The 22190-nt window shown below is 38.3% G+C and overlaps 1 protein-coding gene across 1 annotated transcript in view; it reads right to left on the reverse strand.

The window, feature by feature from the left end:
- The window catches only part of mdfi (MyoD family inhibitor), a 68142-nt gene extending 60441 nt beyond the window's left edge, over positions 1-7701 (reverse strand). The window contains exons 1-2 of the mRNA XM_017694731.2: positions 7254-7701; positions 4513-4659 (exon numbers count right to left, since the gene is read on the reverse strand). Coding sequence (XP_017550220.1) covers positions 4513-4621 — 109 coding nt within the window. The 5' untranslated portion in view covers positions 4622-4659; positions 7254-7701. The remainder of the gene's footprint in view (positions 1-4512; positions 4660-7253) is intronic.
- Between the last annotated feature and the right edge of the window lie 14489 nt (positions 7702-22190).

Raw genomic sequence — 22190 nt, forward strand, 5'->3', positions numbered from 1 at the left:
ACACGGAAAGTCAGAGCTTAAAGGCACAGAAAGGTGGCTGCTATCTGGGTATGAATGCAAAGATACAAGTATAAACAAAGCCCCAGTTGAAGAACAATGCATAGCTAAGCGTAATTAGTGGGCACAGGGCGGACCAAAACATGGCATGGTGGACTAATTTTGACTGCGGCTGAGTTGCTGTTGCACGCTGGTTGCGGCAGCTGTGCATGAACTAACACGCTTGCCCGTGGCTCAGTGATGTTAGAGCAAACGCAGGACTGGGTCAGGACTTGCCCTGTAGCAGTGAATATTAAGGCTCCGCCTGCTAAGCTGATTCTTGTGGCAAACACTGTGGCAGTGTACTGAGGTGGTGTGCTTAAAGTCACTGGCTCCACATACTTCATATACACACACAAATCTTTGATCTCATGATGATTCAAGATGCACACGATTCTTTAGCAATTTAGAATATGATTGAAAGCATCATGAAATTTCTAATTTTACCATCATTTGATTTTAATATTATATTATGCTTCTTTGGGAAACTATTCAATTAATTAAGTAATCTCTTGATTCAATTCACTTACGATTCTTTACGATAGTATTTAATGAATCATGAAATTTTACCGTGATTTGTTTTAATCATGATTCTTTAGGACACCATTCAAGCACCATGTAATATCAGATTTTACCACAATTCAATTTGATCATGATTTTTTTGGACCTATTCACTGCATTGTAAAATCTCAGATGTTAACACAATTCAAATGGGTTAAGATCCTTTAAAAAAATAGCTCAAAGCATCACTATATCTTAAATTTTTACCACAAACAATCACGTTCTTTAAAAAATGATTTGGCATATCAGTACTCAATTTCAGCTTTCATCTTGATTCAGGTCAAATACAACTCTTTAGGTTATGTGCGTCACAAATTTTTTAATGAATCGATTCTTTACATCATAGTCAGTCTAGTCATAGTCAAATTTCATGCTGATTCGATATGAATACAATTCTTTAGGAGATAATTCTTTACAAAAATAATAGTAAAAATAAGCTGAATAGCTAAGGAGAAACAGAGAAACAATTAAGTAAACACAGTATATACAATAAAAATGACAGATTTATTAATACCTTCACATTTAAAAATAGCCAAAATGTATCTTTTTTACAAAAGCTGAGAGCATACTTTATTGAATGCTGTTATAATCACTTATTAATCACTATGGCATTCCTACACACATGCAAAACTGGACACGCACACATCCGGAAATCCATCTGGAGGCAAGCAGACGAAACACATTTAAATGGAACCACATACTCATGCACCCCAGTGCTGTGTAATGCAGTGTGACAAATCAGGCACTTTGACCCACTGCCAGGAAGACAAGTTGAAAGATCAAGAGGTCAGTCCCAAGTGGCCTATTCTCTTCAATGGAATTCAGAGACCCTTTAAAGCTCCCACTTACTCCTCCGAAATACCTGTGACAAAGACCTTTCTGTTACTTAAGCACCGCCCGCAACGGAGGTAGACCAATACTCGACGTCCAATGCCAGGCTATACAAGCAAAGCACACAACAAACCCAGATGAACAGTCCTACAGCACAGTAACAAGGAGCTGACTGGATATGGTCTGTTATGACATTAAATTATTTAATTAGCTTATTTTTACCAGTTGTTTGATGTTCCCTCTTGAATATTTTTTTTATATTTTTACCACAATGTTGGAAGCATTACCCTTCACTGGAACTAAGGAGCTGAGCCCAAAAAAAGCCCTGAACTTTATGCCTCACCCACCAAACTTTACTGTTGGCACTATGAATTCCTCCTGTAGGAGGCATTCTCCTGGCATCTGCCAAACCCAGATTTGTCCAACACGGTGCCTAACAGTGAAGCAGGATTCATCACTCCAGTGAACATGTTTCTTCTGCTCCAGAGTACGGTGGTATGCTTTATACCACTCCAGTCGGTGCTTGGCATTGCACATAGTGATCTTAACTCCATGACTATATGCTGGATTTTATACACCTGTTGGCAATGGATGTGGCTAAAAGAAATGCAATAATTTAGAGGGTATGTGTCCCCATATTTTTGGCCATCATGTGTATAATGTCAAATATCATTACATTAATTTCTAGCCATAGTGCCCAATCTTATTTCTCTGTCAAGAGTAAAATATGTATCTGCTCCCAATTATGATTCTAATCCATTCATTTCCCTTCTGGAGGGAACAAGAAACAACATTTGACAGGCAACTAAGGCCATGATGGGCTTAGCGTGATTGAAATCACATGCAGTACGAAGCCTGTGTGTCTCCTCATCAGTTGCTGGACTAAATTCCACATCCCTGATCTGAGACCAGCTCTCATGTGTATGTGAACATGTTCTTAAGCGCTTCAGAGCCCAGTGCGGTACTGTAAACACAGGCCTGACCACAGCAAAACAGCAGATGAGAAGCAGGCCACCCGACCAGCTGCATGCATCTGTAAGCAGGTTGGATCAAAGCAGTAAGGGTTATTTAGAACTGCTAGATTTCAGCCAAATATAGAGACTCAGGGATTTTGCTCAAATCAGAAATGTGATTAAGTTAAAGTGCTCTTGCAAATGCCTGAGCTTACATGTTAAATTGTCCTCGCACGAAATCATAAAGTGACGCTCACATAGGCGACAGTACAGAGGAAAAACACAACCAGATGTCAATGGAATTGGCCCATCAACACTAGCAGTAGTAGAAAGAAACTTCATTTTTTCTCACCAAAAGCTTTTTGACACCATTAGCAGCATAAATGTTCTTTAGAGATTTCCTAAAGAACCCTTCAATGGACGTTTATTTAAAGAAATATTTTTTGTGATTAAAATGTGAGCATGAATAACTTTTCAAAGACTAAAGCATCTCCACATATTCTAAATGCTCTATACTAAAAACAGCCAAATTGAACTAAATTTGCAATAACCCTCTGGGGTCCACAAACTCACCTATGCATAAAATTTGATATTACTGCATATGTTTCTACATCTTTGCAATAATACAGTGGAAAAATACGATTCAAACATTTCCTGAATCTGAACCTGATCCAGATCACACATGACTCACATCCGTGAGTTATTACGCTATGACGAGAGGTGGAGAAACACGTCATCTGCATCTCACCATGTGTAAGGGGAAGATTTGTGTGTTCATCTACACTTTGTGTGAAACTGACCAATGGACAAGATATATCAAGAGAAAAGCCCTTAGACCCAGAGGGTTAACGACAATGTTTTATTAAAATGTAAGAACTATGTATGCATTCTCTAACAGACATGCTCTGTTGATGAAAGCTTGAAATATCTCATGATCAGCATTACACATACTGCACGCTGAATAAAACGGACTCGTGATTCAGCCTGGATTGTGGAAGTGCTACACCTCACCCCACCCTGCACATTGTCATGATTACAATTGTTTTGCATGAAGGGGAATTCCAAAGATTTGCTCAAAAACAAATATTTTGTGCATGTTTCAGGGCCTCAAACTCCTTAAACTTCCAGCAACCTGGCAAAATGTTAGTTTACACCTCTAAAAACTAAGAATAACTCAGCTTATCCGCATGATGAAGTTGTCTGTGAAGTTACTGAGTACTAAAACTTGATTTTGCACAAAAGCTCTAGAAGAAGCCATTCATTTTGGGCTCACTTAGGAGCACCATCTATCATGTTGATTTTTCTCACTGCACTTTCTCTGGTACTATATTGTCAAGGTTAATTCTGTAACTCTAATTATTCTAATACTAAAGAACTGAATTGTGAATGTGACAAGATGACTCCTCAGACTGTTTGAAACATCATGTTTCGCCTGATGTACGAGAGCTGAGATGTAATTTTACTTGTTTTTCGTAACACCTGAAGCAGTTTTGTCTGACGTCTGAAACCTGAAGATGTGCTAAAAACAACACCAAAAGATGCAAGCAGCTTATTGTACAGGCGTGATAGTTGCCTAAAGCACTGAGCACGTTCAACCAGTGCAGCTCAACAGCTATGTTTTTACAACACTCTCATTTATGTTAGTTATAACATGTGGTATTAATGTGGGATATCACACCACCTAATGTTTAAAAGTTTAGCTATGTTCTTGTTTAGGAATACTAGTATCTTCCTGTGATTTGCATGAAAATAAAATCAATAAAGTAACAGGTTATTAAAACTACAGCAAATAGTCACTGGGGGTTGTTATCATTACTCAGTTAACTGTGATCAGGCACACTAAAATCATTTTAAAACACTGTAATGTGAGCAGATGCTTTTGATAAAAATGCCAGAATTGCCTTTACATCAGTTAATGCTACTAGTGCAGTCATGTGCAGAATCACTAATTAAAGCAAACTACTGGCACTTCCTGTAGTCTTTGTAAGCAGAATCATTTCTGATTCATCACACAATCTGGAAACAAATAGATCAAACATGGCCCTTCAAGTGCATTTTTTGTTTAGAGAATGATACACTGACCTACATTATAACTAAGTATAACCAACAGTGCAAGAGATAACTTGTGTACCTGAGCTAGGAGCAGTGGGGGGCTCCACGGATGATGTCTCTGGGGCTGGATGGGCCCCATCTGGAGGTTCAGGCGAGCAGGCACTGGGGCTGTGCTCCTCCTCCCACATCTGCTTTGGAGCTGCAAGCCAGGTGACCAGAAACTACCCTTCACACACACACACACACACACACAGCAGAGAACATGGTTCAGCAGCTACCTTGAGAATGCATAATCTTACTACCACCACTTGTTTTAGCATGATGTGATAGGACATGTGCCATGTCAGTAACAAACAGCTGGCAGGAAAAGCAAATGCTAACACAGAAAAAAAGTGGCAGTACTTAACATCTATGCAAATCTGAATTCAAGTTTAGTATAAATGTTATTAATGTTGTGATTTCTTTTTCTCTCATAATACCATTCATTTTACTTGTTGGACACACAGGTCTTTGGTGGGTGAAATGCTTCAAAACTTTGAAAAGTAAAGTAAGAATTCTGCTGTTCAAAATAAATGAATAGGCCTAAACTATGGATAGGCAATATGACAATATTGATCAATATCATGATAAATTATGGCGAATTACTTTACAAGGCCAGTGACCAACTGCATGTTTCATATATAAGAGAGCACAATTAGGCATGCTTAGAGTTAGGGAGGTACTGCTGCTGTTGCAACTTATCAAACATCAGAAGAACAAAATATCATGAAATGGCAAAATATCACAGTATCATAATATTATATCTTTGCCATATTGCCCATACTTAGCAGAGGTGTGCCAGCATGAAGCATGCCACCATTTTGGCCACCCCATTATAAAGTGAGACAGTAAACCATCATCAGTCAGCCATCATCAATTCCACTTTGTACTGAAAATCTGTCATCAGTTCAATGACTCTGATAATGCTGCATTTAATGTTTTGCGTATCTTGCTGTGATAAGCTAATTTGCTTAGCAAACAGATGAGTGAATGTGCGCTGTGTAGCCTCAGCAGTGCTGCTGTACATTAAGAAGTTGGCTATGCAATCGTAAGATGAATTTAGTATCAAATGTTAGTCTGCTGGAAACGTTTCTCATATTAACTAATGACTTTTTTTATAACTGAATACATGCATGTGTTGTAGGCTACCAAAGTGTTGTCTGGCCAGCTTTCAAATCACTAGACTGTAGCAAGGGCAGCCTAAATGAATAACATCGATGAGCTGTTTACATGAAATGATTCTCTTAAAATGAATGTTGTGCACTGAATTTACTCATGAATGACTCAAATAAATCAGCCCAGTTTTATGTTTAAGTTCAATTTCAGCACCAGTTCTATTGATTGACACTTTATTACTGATGGACAGTTTTAGTTATGTACAGAGAAAAAAAATGCTACAGTAATGCTGGTTAATTATTTTTCTTTTCTTTGCAGGGGGGTACCACCTCAGTAAGATCCACCCCATTCTAAAGGTTCTAGATATGCCTCTGCCTACATGCAGAAAAATACATTTAGCATAACTATATTAATTGGATGCTCGCACATATTTGATGTGTCACATGGTAAATAAGTAAGTAAGCAAATAATTAGTAAGCAGTCAAGTAAGTATGTAAGCAAGTATGCAATTAAATAAGAAAGTGCGTCAGAATGTAAGAGCAACTAGGTATGCAAGCAAATAAGCAACTAAGCAATAGCATGAGTGAGTAAGCAAGCTAGCAAGTAAGCAAATAAGTAAGCAAGGAATTAAATAAGAAAGTAGGTAAGTGACTAAGCAAGTTAGTAAGTAAGCAATTGAGTAAGCAAGTAAGTAAACAACTAAACAAGCAAGTAAATAAGTGACTAAGCTAGCGAGTAAGCAACTAGTTAAGTGACCCTTATTAGTCCCACAACGGGGAAATTTTACCTCCACATTTAACCCATCGGTGAAGTGAAATACCACATACACACACTAGTGAACACACACGCGCGCTAGGGGGCAGTGAGCACACTTGCCCGTTGCGTTGGGCAGCCCTATCCGCAGCGCCCGGGGAGCAGCGGGGGTTATGTACTGTCAGCTCTGGGGATCGAACCAGCAACCTTCAGGTCTAAGGGCCGGTTAACCTCCCAAGCAAAGAATTAAGTAAGAAAGCAGGTCAGTAAGTGGCTAAACAAGTTACTAAGCAGGCAACTGGCAAGCAAGCAGTCCAGTGAGTAAGTAAGTAAGTAAACAAGTAAGTAGTTAAGCAGTAAGTATATACGTGTGTGTGTGTGTGTGTGTGTGTGTGTGTGTGTGTGTGTAACTGAATAAGTGACTAAGCAAGTAAGTAAACAACTAAACAAGCAAGTTCATAAGCAAGTATGTAAGAAAGTAAGCAAGTGAGTGACCAAGTGACTAAGCTAGCAAGTGAGCAACTAAACAAGTATATAAATACGTAAGTAAGCAACTAAGCAGTCAAGCAAGTGAGTCACTAAGCAAAAAAGTATGTAAGTAATAAGCAAGTAAGTCAGCAGACTAAATATACAAGCAAGCCAGCAGAGGACGGTTGAAAAGAGTTCAAAATGGCTTAGAAAAACGTCTCCAAGTGAAGTGTCAAGTCTGCAGACTAAGCGAGAGTAACACTACCTCCACACCTCACACAAAAGTGTTTTGCAGCCCACACCATCTCGTGCTGTTTACTGCTCACTAACGAGTCCAAACACGCTGCTGGTGAACACTAGTCAGCCAGCGTGCTGAGAGCCATGCCTGATAAAGCGCTAAAAACACGAGATAAACGGACTAAAGCCAGATTGTGTAGATCTTACCTTCAACACTGCACGCTGCTTCACCGCTGCTCCACTAACACATATCCCGCCTGCCCTGACTGAGGAGCAACTTCACACTGTCCCCTGATCCTCCTTCATGTACTCCCTTCAAACCAGCCCCAAAAGTCTCAGAAGTTCTCTTATGACAGGTTATGACAGCTTATTACACGTGCTGCCCCTTCCTGACTGTACTACACGCGCTAGCGCTCGCTCTTTTGTCTTCAGTTCAGCACCTCACTGCGCTCCCACAGACCTGACAGCAAACACTTCCAAACAAAAGTCCCCAGAAAAGAAGCAAAACACACGAAGAGTCCACAGCTCGTGTCCTGTTGGGCTCTCGGCTCTCGGGTTCAGGTGAGCTCTCTCAGTCTGAGCTCTCTCTCTTCTGCCCGTGAACTTCTCGCAGTGTTGTGGAGGCTCAGCTTGAAGACTTTCTACCAGCAGCTCCTCAGCCAGCTCAGGACTTCTCAACAGGAAATTACATTCAAGCCTGATTACTGTGTGCTCCCTTCAGGCAAGCAAGCCACAGCTCAGCCTTCACTGCCTCTCTGTAATCTATCATTACACTGTCCCAGAAAAAGGACTGACTGACTGCTGTGTAAACACGCAAACCACACAATACAGCAATAATAATAATAATAATAATACTTTTTTTTTTTTACTTTTAAACAAATAGGATTATCACCGTTGAATAAAGTTTTTAACTTTATTATATATTATCATGGCTGTTTTCAGTGTGACAGTGCACTTATATGATAAAAAAGTTGTTATTATTATGATTATTATAAAAAGGTGTATTTATATAGAGCTTTTAACAACGGCCAGTAGAAAGGGTCTGGTCGACACCGGGTAGTGAAACAATAACGCAACAAGACACATATGGATAAAGTATACGATTTTATACTTATTAAATATTGAAAAATAGCAAAGAAACCTGTCTGTCATTGGATAGAAGTATTTAGACTGAACAACGATGACCGAGGGCTACTGTTGGAGGCCTATCATAGCAACAGTGAGAAACAGATCTATGAAAATTAGTCACTGTTACCAGTGAAAGCCAGTCGCTACTGTTAGGAGTGAATCACAGTGAAAATGAGAATTAAATCCACAAACATCAATGACTAGAAGCTTAGAAATTTTGCATGATCTGTTAGTGTGAATATGAGAAAAGCTCAGTGTGAGGCAGGTGAACAATGTCTATGATTAAATCTACTATTAAATTGACCTATTGTTATTATTATTGTTATACATTAGTGTGGGTAAGCTGTTTAAAAATCCTCTCTCGTTTTTTTCCATGAGGCCCACTTGTACTGTTTTTGTTTATTTTTTGTGTACTAGGCCAAAAGCATTCATTTTTGCATGCCTGTTTTTAAATAAGAATTAAACAGGCTGTTTTTGCTACTGTGCTCTGTTCTGATTCACTGCCCTGCATTGTGCCTCATTCAAAACGCAGTCCCAGCTGAAACATGTCTTATAATATTTGGGTGGAGCTTAACTGCTGCAGGCTGGACAGGCACATACATGTAACTGTGTTTTTTGTGACATCACAAAAACAACAAAGTCAAAATGGGCCATTTTGGCAGCTTTTTTTTTTCTTTTTCCATATGTGACCGTATGTACTGATGAGTGAATGGGTACATTGTGTAACTAATAGGGCTTGCATATCCCACCACACTGTTTTGTTTAAATATAGAAGAAAAATTGTTTTCGATGATATGAGTCCTTTATAATTGTGGGTATATTTTTTGTCTGTGTCAAACGTCTTTGTTGCATTTTCTATATGTTTGATGCAGTATCTATATATTTTTAATTGTCATTAAGACCTCTCATTGAGGACTTATCTCAATGTTCTGCACCATGTGATGTCATTTCCTCTGGAAAAACATGCTTGAAGGACTTGAAGCTACATCCTGTCATTCCTTTTTCTAAATAAGTTTTTAAAAGCTCTGCTTACAGTGTTGCTAAAAATAAAAGATGTTAATTAGAAAACATGTAATGTTCATGGAAATGCAATTACAAAGATTTCATGTTCCAGTGGTGTATCTGCTGGTTTTGCAGCCAGATTAATCACACTGTGGTTTGTAGTGTGAGGGGGCCTGTAGTGTGAGGGTAACCAGGGTATCTTAACTGGATGCCCTTATATCACCACTGATGCAATTTTATATGTATGATGGAGACCCATAGTAACAGCACTGTACAGTGCTGTGAGAGCGTTTATTATATTAACATTTATTTGATTTATTTTCCTGTCAAAACAACCTTTAAGCATGAGTTATTTATTTTTCAGCATCAGAAAAAAGTAGAAACAATAACTAAATATAATAATATTTTCAGTATTTAGTGAGTCCTTTATTTAGCTTCCTTTTTTGTGAGACTTGCTTTCATTTTTTCAAGGAACATCCAGCACTGAGATTTTTTCATACCTCCAAACTTCAGTCTTAGAAGCTGGTTGCACCTTCTGCTTTTCACAACCTGGGATTTATAAGTCCATAATACAGTATTGTACATCTTAGAGGTCCAGTGTCTGTGTTCTGGTGCAAATGTTCTTCTTTTATGTCTATTTACTTTCTCAGTAACTGCTTCTTAAGGGCTACACATCCTTTCAGGCGCATAGTGCTGAGTGTAAAGGATCAATGTGGAAGAATGAGAAACACCTGTGGATGTTTTCAGATCGGAAGTAACAGATGAGCTTGATTTTCTCCTCTCTCTCAAAAATGAAAGTAGTATTTAAATACTGTTTATGGACAATTTTGGGGGTCTATCAGGGTCTATTTTGTATATAATCTCTTCAGAAATATTTCCTTTAGCCATTTAAATGCACATTCTTTTGGGACAGCTTTTCTTGGGAGGAATTGGCTGGAACTTGTTAGTCTTAAGATTGGAAGGATGGAAGAGTGAAATTGGCAGTGGAGTGCACATATATTATCAGTGGACTAATGAAATACTAAGATGTGATATTTTACCTGGTGCTGGAGGTTTTTGTATAGATTTCTGTTAAATACGTCTTTCCTGCTTTATGTTCTGATAGTGAAAAATTAAAATCTACTTAATACTTAATAATTGACTGAAAATTAGATAAGAGAAAGGGTGGTCTCTGACTTTTGCACAGAACTAATTGATATCATAATTGTCCATCATGACTATAAAATTGCACCAGTAACGATGTAAGGTGCTTGAATAAAGCAGCGGCGAATCATGACTATTAAAGCAAGGCCTTTAGTAAACGCCATATATGTTAGTGCTAAGCAAACAGTGATTTGCATAAACATTTATTTTGGCAGTTCTAGATTAAACATGCTCTTGTTCACAGTCAGTGACATGTCTACGACTTCCAGAAGGCTATGAGTGATGTTTATTTTCACAGAATTGGTACCACCTGTTGATAATCAAAATGTGATTGGTTGATTGGAAAATACTGATAATTACACTAATGCCTCAGGTCTTCTCTTCAGTGCCTGAAGCCCAAACCAATAGTAGTGCTTAGCTATATCTATCTACATACCATGGAAAAAATAATTCCTAATTTGTTATTTTTCCAAAAGGCAATACAAGAATGTCATCCTTTTGTTTCCATCCAAACCCCAGGAATCACATAGAGGCAGTACTGCAATACTTGCATTGATAAAAGGCATGATTAAGTATTTTTTCTTTAAGCCTTCTCTAAAGACCTAGTAGGCCCTGATCTATGAAAATCAGCTGTGCAGTAAAGTTATTAGAAGGCCTTGGAGCCAACAGCCCCATTTGTAATGTAATAAACAATAGTGCATAAAGAGGCCCACTATGTTTTTTTTGTTTTTTTTTTAAATGGGCCCCAAAAGATACTGGTTATATCAGTGTCATATGTTAGCTATGATTTATTTTTCATTTCACCTGAAGTTCAAATGTTTTTGATCTACAACCATGTCATCCTTCAAACCTTATCATGTTTAAATGCAGCAGATAAGGATCATATGTATAATTGACATGAAGAAGAATGGTTGGTGTTTTGTGATTCATAAATCAGTTTTATCTGCTGTTGGATTCTTTTGTTCTGGCCTAGGTGGTAAGGCTGACATTACACATTCCAATTTATATTCATTTTGTCTGCTTTAATCTTGAATTCCTCTGTGGTTGTATTTTTTTCTCAAGCCTGGAGAAAATGTGGTTTGCACATTTTCAACACTATATATTCACTGTGGGCCTATACGTCTGCCACTGCTCCTTCAAACACGGCTGTAGAGTAAAGGAACAGGGTGTTTACACTGATGTAGAGTGTTCCACTTGTAGTATATGCACATAATCTCAGTTGCATGTGCCCAAGTAAAATTCTAATGAATTATTCTGTCCTAAGTATTTTCCATTCGGGAGTCATGAAGGCCTTTAAAGAAGGCCAGATGATGTCTGTGTAACAAAAAATACATGTCCGTAAGTTGAATCAAATAAAACATCTTCTACAAGCTCCAAATGTACGTGTTTAATCTCTATGGCCTACAAATGGTTAATATAAATTGTGTAAGTTTAGTGCTAACGCACTACCACCATCCCCTAGGGGTGCTAGCAGAAATTAGCATTTTTCCTTTGTTTTTGACCACACTTCCTGGTTTTCAGTCGGACACTTCAAGGACTCCACTTCCCAGAATCCTTCTGTCGGTCACGAGACTCTTCCAGCCAATCACGAACCACCCAGCAGATCACAGTCACCTGAATACTAATCATTTCCACCTGTTTTGCCCTGTATATATACCAGTCTGTTTGAACCATGTCCTTGTGAAGTATTGCCATTGTTCCGTCAGTGCATACCAAGCTGTTTGTTTTTCCTGATTGCTGTTCCATGTTTCGACCTCGCTTTGTTTCCTCTGGTTTCTGATTCTCGTTCCTGTTTTTGGCTTTGTTGTTTGTATGATTCTTCTATGGTTATTACTTTCCCTTGTTTTTGGATTCCGTTTTCGCCTACCCCTATGTATTGTATCTGGCTCTTCTGGCTATTGACCTGGTCTGGTGTTTACCCTGATCATCTTCTTTCAAATAAATCCTCCGGGTTCATTTTTATCTGCACGTGCCTGATTTCCAAACCCAGAGTTACAGGATTTCAACATTTAAGCTCAAACTGAAGGCCTAGCACTAGTGGTCACTGGTATTTTCATTTGATAACAATTGTACTACCACAAGAAAAGTAATCTACTGTTTACTCAATCACATTTTAGTTATTAACATTTAGATCCTCTATTCTTTGTTATATTGGGGACAGCATCTATGCCGCTGTGTGGCTAGTCTCTGACCTTTTGAGGTTTATCATTTTAGGCCTAAAAGAGAAAAAAGTGTCTAACAAATGTCAGTTTCATAGCTGACAGATGCTGGATGTACTAAGATGTTGGATATTACTTTATGATGCTTTATGATATTACGTGTGGATGCTTTGTAGGTGCTTGTCTTGCTTCTTGCCTCTTTCTGCAGGCCCGCTACTGGCTGTTCCCCTAGCAGAATGAACTCAACTCAGTGTTGAGCTGCTAGTGAGCAGTGAAGGGTGAAAGGGGAAGGGTGAGAACTCCATGTTGTGAAACAAGCCCACACCTCTCTGCAAAGGCGACATGCCGAAATAAAACAGACAGTGCAACTGCAGCTATATGAAAGTATAATGATTTCATGATGAAAGTAATGATCAGGTACAATTGCCACTTTGTGAGGTCAGAAGATGCCTTCAACGTGGTGGTACTATAAGGGAAGACTGATTGAGGGAGGGGGTGAACTTTGAGAACTTGGGCTGGAGTTCCAGGCAGGTACCAAGAAGGCTGAACCCCCTCATAGTTGTAGTAGGGCTGATGCAGGACTGAGGAACAGGGAGGAGATGGGGTGGTGGTGGGGTTTGCAAACGCTTCATCACAGGAACAGAAGTTAGACTGGAAGAAGGAGGCATTTTGGACGTCAGTGATAACATAACTACATAATAAAACATTAGCATTTAAACACAACAGAAACACTAGTGTTGACTTGTCACTTCACCTACAAAGATGAAAAACAACAAATGCACATTTTAGTGCACAATTACGGTTTATATGCTGATTTTAACATATTGGGAAAAGAGTAAAACATGAACTGCGTAAAATTCATGTTGATGAAACAAAAGGAGTGTGTGCGTGTGTGTGTGTGTGACACAGAGAGAGAGAGAGAGAGAGAGAGAGAGGGAGAGAGAATGAACATACCTTTCCTGTTTCATCGTATACCAGTGTGTCTGCAGGTGTTGTACATTGTCCTGCTGTATGTCTGTGTCATGGCCTCAGATTAAGACACTGTTTCATGGAGAGTGTGATGTGCTGTTCTCATGTACAGGCACAGTTTAATTAAATAATTTGGGCCAGTCTAGGGCAAATACTGCCTGGCCAACCATCAACACTGTTCTACATGCATCCTGCCTGAGCATGTGGTATAGAAAGACACATATGTCTGCCTACAGATTCCGGCAGCACTGGAGAGGCCTGCATAGCACATATGTCCAAGACTGGACTGGACACTCAGCTGTAATCAGCTACGCTACAATGAGCAACGGAAGCCTTCCGCAGGAGGAATTACAAAGCAAAGCTAAGCAGATCTTTTCCCAGGGAACAGCCTGTGATTGTTCTTTCTTAAAAAAAAAATGAAATGAGCGATGCGATCCAGACACATCAGTGATCAGCAGAGTAAAAGAGTAGAGATGGAGATAAAGAAGCAGTGAAGATAAGAACGGAAACACAAACACAAAGATAACATAGGAGAGCATAAGAGAGAGAGAGAGAGAGAGAGAGAGAGAGAGAGAGAGAGAGAGAGAGAGAGAAAGGAAGAGTCACAGAGAGAGAAACAAAGAGTTACAGTCAGAGTGAGGGAGAGAGGAAGAGTCAGTGAGTGAAAGGGAGAGAGATTTGAGAAAAAGAGAACAAGGAAGAGGGAGAGGTGAGTGAGTGAATGAGAGAGAACGAGAGAGAGAAAAAGAGGGAGTGTCAGAAAGTGAGGGAGCAGTAGAGAGAGAGAGAGAAAGAGAGAGAGAGAGGAGAGATTTGTTGAGAGAGAGCAAGAATTAGAGAGAGATAGCGAGAAAAACAAAGGAAAGATTTTGAGAGAGCAAGACAGAAAGAGAAAAGTAGAGGTAGAGCAAAAGAGAAAGTGAGAAAGAAAGAAAGAATGAATGAAAAAAAGCAAAAGAGGTGAAATGTATGAAATACCTTTGTGAACTTTATATGTATGAACTCACAAATAGGTATGTGTGTGTGTGTGTGTGTGTGTGTGTGTGTATGTGTGTGTGTGTGTGTGTGTGTGTGTGTGTGTGTGTGTTATGTGACTGATGTATGTTACATTTTTTGGAAACACTCATGTGATACAGTCTTGCCAATAAAGCTTCCTTGAATTGTATTGGACGGTAAAAAGAGGAACAGAGAGAGAGCGAGTGAATGAGAGAGAGCATGATATATCACAAGTATCTATCAGTACCTTTTTCTTTTTTGTGATATTATTTTAAACTTTTGATGCTGTTTGTTTTCAGTGGGTTTGAGCAGTTTGGAATGGCAGGCAAGGAAGTGAGAGAGGGAAGGAGGAAGAGAGGGAGAAAGAGAGGGAGGTGGATGAAAATGTGGTTCCAATCACTCACAAAGATGCTTTTGTTCTGCTGCCGTGGTGCTGTATGAGCCAGTGGTCCAGCCCAGGCTTAGTCTGTCAGAGGGCTCTTAATTAGACTCATTAGGGAGGGGATGAGTGCAAAGTCATCTTGTGCAGCAGAGAGTGGAGCTTAGCATGGATGTTGTGAGGATTTGAGCAGTCATAGTCATAATCTAAACAGGTTGGAGCCTGCAACAGACAGGCTTACAGGGGCGCAGCCTTCGCCTTTGAGTTCTGAGATTTGTTTTAGCCCAATTGAGCCCAATTAATGTAATCATATACATTAGGGTTTTTTTTTAAATAATGTGGTATGTAGACATCATTGCATAATGTAGCATTTGCTCTCTGGTCAATACGTTCCATGTAGAAATTTTGTTTTTGTGATGTCACAAAAAACAATGGATTTACTTATGCAATTGGATTCAGTCCATACCAGTTCAGCTACACCTATTCACGCTTAAGGTTAAAGGAGTGTTTCAGCCTGGTCTGCATTTTGAATGAGCAGCCAATCAGAACAGAGCTCATTCACATACAGCTATACGCAGAAGTTTGTGCATCCCTGGTCAACTACTGTTGATTTCCTAAGTGAAAATAAGTTGAAACGACATCTACAAAAGAACACACTTCTGTACATTTTAATGCACAAATGCTTAAATTATCATAAAAGGAAAAAAACGAAAATATAAAATGTGGCCTGGGAAAAAGTTTTTTTAATTTTTTTTATGTCAAACTCAATATGATAAATTAAATAAATGTGTTCATATATATGCCATACTTGGTTTGGAATTGGTATATAATATATATATATATATATATATATATATATATATATATATATATATATATATATTGTCAGTAATATCTATATCGATATATCTATATATTAAAAGTAACTATAAATACAAAACTAAGACTGATAAGTAAAAATATAACAATTAAGAAAATAGTTATTAGTTAATAATATAAAAGTGTATATATTAACCAAACCTATAAACCAAACCTGACATGTGTCTTCAGTATATAATCAGGAGGAAAAATGTGATATATTTATGTAATTATATATATATATATATATATATATATATATATATATATATATATATATATAATATGCATATATGTAATATATCATGTGTCTGTCCATATTAAATAATCTTTAAATCTTTGAATGAATGACAGAATTTGAGTCTGTAATGGTGCCTTCAAACTGGTGTGGGTCAAAGCGTTTGTTGAGGGTTGTATCCTATGTCGTGCATTCACACTGGCCAATTGCTAATTTGCTTATTGACACTGCCATGCATCATGACACTTTTGGCACTCTCACGGTCACAGAGGTTCACCGCCGCTTACGTATGTCACACAGTAACTCCGTTTTCCCAGAATTTCACTAAAGTAGCCTTAGAGTCCAGCGGCCAGGTCAATTTCCTGTCTGACAAACCACATTCATTCTTTCAAAAATCACCTCAATGAAATAAAAATCTAATTCTTTTAAAACTGTCTCCAACATTTTTTCTCTTTTTCGTCTTTGCAGCGAAGCACCTTGTCAGAAGAGAACTGGCTGTGTCTTGTGAAGTTTTGAGGGCAGATTTCAGACATGCCGAGCTATGGCAGATGGGAGAAGAGAACCTGATCCTGAGCCTAAGTGAGCTGAAATAACACTCCACACCCTGTGTGTGTGCGTGTGTGTGTCAGCACAAGGTTTTCTCAGGAGTGTGAAAGGGCTCTCTGACTGGGCCTGTCCTGCTGTTTTTTCTTCTCTTGTTGATTTTTTATTTTTGTGTGTGTGTGTGTCTCGCTCACTTTTTGACTGGTTTATTTACCCCTCCTGGTGGACAGAGCCTGTAACACAGCGACTGAAAGGCCACTGGGCAGTCATGGTGCACTCTGTGACTTCACAGTCGAAGTCTTGCTGATCTGAATGCCAGTGCAGGCCACAGCCAGAGAGCGCAAACACCCCACATGCACTAAAATCTTTTTGAATGTAACAGTACCAAGTGTTGAATGGAGCAAGTCAGACACTATGACTTTTTTTTCTCCCATTTTTTTAACGTTTTTTTCAAGTCTATGAACAACGTCTTTATGAATCAGACTTTGAGAATTTTACAAAAGCTGTCAGCCATTTATGTAAATGGTGGTTGTATTTTTATAATGAAGATTCCTTAAAGGGGAGTCAACAATTTCTCAAAGTGTGGAGCGGTTTGATGTCAGTCGTGCAGTTCTAGAGTATCAGAATCATTCAGAACAGTAGTGAAAGGAACCTGAAATCTGAGGCATTTAAAGCCTCTTAAAGCTACCTCACTTAAAGTACATATGGTTATGAATACTTTGCCTGATGCATAAGATACCCTTTTACAATAGTTTTGAGATATTTTTTTAAATATAATATAAAATTGATGGCCAAGAGGTACATGCAGTACAAAATATTCCCAAAAGAAAACTTTTCTTTTCTTATATTTTCCAGTTTTCTACTATTGTACCAATGTGATATTGCAGTTTTAAAACATGGGTGGAAAGGGCTCTCCTCTCTCACTAAATATACAGACTGCTCTAATAGCATACAAAGTGTTCAGAAGTAATACTGATCCCTCAAACTCTAAGGGTTTGTAATGTAGGTGGGCCCACACAGTTCCTCTCTCTCATAACTACAACATACAAAGTAGTTTCATAAGTAAATTCAAAGTCATTTATGGTAGTTACTAAATGACAATTCTTAAGGTTAATGACTGAATAATAAGCCCACGGTGTTTGGGTTTAAATATACAGCAGTGGAGTTTTCTTCAGACAGTTTAGTCTCTAAGATTGAGCCATTAGTTTGGTCTGAGTCACCAACATAATTCTTACTCACTGAATGTGTCACTGAGAGTGATGACAGCTCAGGCCACTGCTGGATAACTCATTTCCTGAAGAGGAAAACAAAGCACAGCTGATTAACATTGCCGGCCCATAAATGTGCAATAAAGTATCCCACTGAGTCAATGGGGGATAGTAACAGAGTTCATGTATTCATTACTGTACCTAAGTATCTTCTACTTTAATTTCACCAAAGTATTACATTTTTCACTTCACCACTTTCTGCAGGAATATGTCATCACTGCTTACTCTGAACTGAGAGAAAATTCGATTTTTTGAAATATTTAAAAAAAAAGAGAAGATTTAACTTTAAAATGTTATGTATTTATTCTGTAATATTCTGTCTGATCTACCAAACTAATTCAAAATTAGAGATGAAAACACATTTTAAGTGACTTGGACTTATAGTCCTTTTGCTTTGATTGACCCTACAGCTTAATTATGCTCATTTTATAAAAAGAAAATATGATTGAACATTTCACTTGGTCACTGCTAAAACAATAATGACACTAATGAAACTTTATCACATAGTAGAGACAATTTCAGCTCATTTTGAGCATAAATGCTAGCCAGTACATGACCTGCAAACAAAGTTTTGGACAGTTGTACACACATAAAATCAGAATATATTTCAATAAAATACAAGAAAGAAAATATGTAGTGACAATTCTTAATGTTACACGCTGATTTTCAGGCTTTGTGCCACATTTACTTCAAAAACAATGGGATCTAACTGCTCACCATGTGGCCATGGAGGGACCGGGATGCAGTCTCACTTCCTGCTCTAAAATGCAGTGTGGCTAAAAGAAGGCTCCGCCCATGCACTAAAACTCTGCGTTTTGGTAGTGAAGTGAAAGCAAGGGAGAGCGGAACTATTTAACTTATTTAATTATTTATATTTAAAAATTAGACTCATGACAAATGTAAATCTTTCAACATCAGTTTAAAAGAAACCGAAAGATCTTGATAAAAAAAACTTAAATTGGTAAGAATTATTACTTGGTCAAGCTGAAATTTAGGGGCTAGGGTTTGGGTCAGCTGCCTCCCAACAAACAAAAATACCCTATTAATGATTTTATATACATTTAGAACATTATTATCTCATTTGATCCCCTTAAATAGGGCATGATGGTTTAAATAGATCATAACATAATCCTTCAAAGTATCACAGCTCGGATAGCTCAACTGAACAACTGCCCATCCTGTCTGGTCTGATGCGGTTCCAAGATCTACCTCCTATCTTATCAAAGACATTGTTCACCAGCCACACAATATACTGAGCTCCTCACATGTTCATACTAATGTGCTGCTAACAGTAGTTGTTGGTTTCCATAGCTCTATTTGTTTCTCTGATAAGCCTCTAACAGCAGTCTTTGGTTATCGTTGGTTAATCTGAATATTGCTGTCCAATGACAGGCTCATTATTCTGTATTCACTATTGTAGATGCTCATTGTCAGTTCTTTACTCATATTGCTCTGGTTCTGTGATTGTTTTGCTATCCAGTTTTGACCAGAAGTGTAGTCCCTTTTGAGTCTTGGATTCTCAATCTCAAGGATTCTACCTCTTGCTCTTGGGGGGGCTGTTCTGGACACTGTCGCCATTGGCTTGCTCATGGGGGCTCAAACCCCATTTTTTTCTTCTGTAAAGCTGCTTTGTGAGAAAGACTATAGCAAAAAATGGTGTGTAAATGAATAAATCTTGAATCTCTAATTTTTGAATGCCTGATATATACACAGTCATGTGATATCAGTACAGAGCCATGATATCGTTTCAAATTCACTTTATCAAAGAGAGAAGACCAGATGGGAAATAAAAATCAATCTTTTATTATTCTCAAGCTTGGCCAAGGGGAAAAGCCTCACTGCCCAGTTCTGCAAGGTATTCTCATAAAAATGAGTTTATATGTGGGTTTTTAAACCAAACATTCCTCATGCAATACTTTAAATAACTGTCTTTTCATTGGCTGATTATATTTTAAGAGTCTCTCATTGGCCGGATATGTAATTAGCATGTATATTAAAGACTGAGCAAACCTTTTCTGTTTAGAACGTGTTTTTTTCCATGTTACTAAGTATCTGTCAGACCTGTTGGCTGTTCAAGACCAAAAGCTATCTTATCTCAGACGCAGGTGGCTCTAACTGACCCTTTTGAAAGCAAGCTTCACTTCTGTCCTAATTTAACTGTAATGTTTCCATTCAGTAAGAATTGTAATATAATAAGAGTCACAGCTTATTACATGTAAGTATATATAAGGCAGTGTAAGAGTGCAGAAGAATTAAAGTATAGAATCTTGACGTATAAAAAGAATAAAAGTATAGAGTATCTCCTACAGTAGCTTAGCAACTGCAACCATGGGCATCTCTGACAAGCTTTCAGAAATGAGCTATATGCTGTAATATGTGAATATAATCTGTTTCTGATTCATGCAATTTATATATAAAACTTTTACTCAAATAATGATTTTACAAGTTGGCCACTTTGTCCACTGTACTCAATGTACCTAAAGGGAACTATATATGGAACTATATATTCAAACTATATGTGCAATTCAAAGATATAAAGTCATTCAGGGGGGCTTGATGTTTAATGCTCCATTGTATGAAACCTTAACAAGACAGAATGTTTTACAATGGTGGTGACAGGAACCAGATGTCTGACACATTTAATGCCTCCCTTACAGAAATGTATTACCTGAAATGGTTATGAATATGCTGATGATGATAACTGATGCCATTGTTTTATGATATTTTCAAGAGAAGGTTTTGGTCTAAGACATGCTGTAAAAGCTATTTATGGCGCAATTTTCCATGCAGGACATTCTAATGTCAAAGAATTTCCAGAGAAAATATATACATTTTTTCAGATTTCCACTATTTTCTTTCAGGTGTCATTATCCTTACTTAGAAACTCAGAAGATGTGTAACTTCTCTGGTCATTATGGGTAGTTCTGGTTCCTATCACCACACATTTCACACCAACTACTCTGAATGACTGTTTGAATCTCAATGAAGTTTGCATCTTCATTCAAATGTACATCATTCCTGCATTAAAGAGGATTTTTCTGGATAAATCAAGTCAGAACTGTTCACAGTGGTGGTGACAGGAATGGCTCTAAAAACTACATCGCAAAAAGTTAGTAGACTAATGGTTATGAATATGCTGTGATGCCTGCGACATTGTTTTATGATTGTTTTGTTCAAATGATGTTCATGATGGAGAGGCAGGTGCAGGATGGTTTTTTTGGATTTACTATTATTTTACCATTATTAATAACATAAAAAAGACACATGTAGGTTCACTATAAAATGGGTATATCTACATTGTAAACACTGTGACCCCTGGTTCCTTTTCTTCATCATTGAAGACAGCTGGCAAGTTTCTCCACAATGCACAGTTTCACATCAAACCACCGAATGATTTTTTCAGCCACTGAATTTGAATTGTGAAAAATCTGTATACTATATCAACACAACTATAACCAAAAGTAAACCAAAAAACAAAGATCTGTTATAACTTTCATTCATGTGGAAGCGATGTACATCAATTCAATGCTCCACATTTTTAGCGAAGTTCTGTGCTGTTTAACAGTATAATAGCTTGCTTTCATCTACCAGCCGATCTCAGCCCCTTGAGATGAGGGTCACTGGCTGCAGCTCAGGCTGCGTAGTACCTGTAAGAAAAGTGTGAAGTGTGTGAAGGAGCACCAGTTCTAAAAGTAAAAGTAGAGGCAAATAACTGTCATTAGCTTGATGCTCTTAGACAAAAGTGTCCTTGTAAACATTGCTCTATTACTGTCATTTCTGCAGTGCACGGGCATGGAGGCCTATTTCAGGCAGACTTCAGCCAGTCTTCTGGATTAGTGTTATTATAAGATACCGCCCCACTCGCCTTTGCTCTCTCCAGATGTTTACTCCCCCAAAATGTTCCTCCCCAAAAAAAGCCTCTGACAATATGCACCAGCCCACAATCCCCCCTCCCCACCTTCCTCCCACACCGCTTCCTTTTCTACACCAGCCTGTTCAGATCGTTTCTGAATGGCAAGTGCTATGCAGACACTTCTGGAGGCCCGGCAGCAGAGGCCCTGGCTTTCGGGTCCGATCATTTGCTCATGCCAAACTCGATGCAGGCAAGTGTCACGTCTGAGGCTATTTTCTTCCTTTTTTTTCCTCCCCTTGTTTTTTTTAAGGTGAGACTCCTCCCTCCTTCTCACACTCCTAATTGAGAGCACATTTTTCGCACACAATGCAAGGCTTTCTGCAGCTGTGAAGAAAAAGAGAGAGAAAAAAGAGACCCAGCTGATAACATATGGCCGTCACTGAGTCCAGCAGGGTCTACATGAGCAGCTCTCACGCTTTGCTTCAGACCAAACGTCTACGTTGTCCTACTATGAATTTACCTGTCTCAGATTGTACATTACACCTGCCCATTTGCATTTTGTACTTTTATATTTTAGTAATGTCACAGTAACTCGAATAATTGATCAA

The sequence above is a fragment of the Pygocentrus nattereri genome, chromosome 21, assembly GCF_015220715.1.
Source record: "Pygocentrus nattereri isolate fPygNat1 chromosome 21, fPygNat1.pri, whole genome shotgun sequence".
NCBI lineage: Eukaryota > Metazoa > Chordata > Actinopteri > Characiformes > Serrasalmidae > Pygocentrus > Pygocentrus nattereri.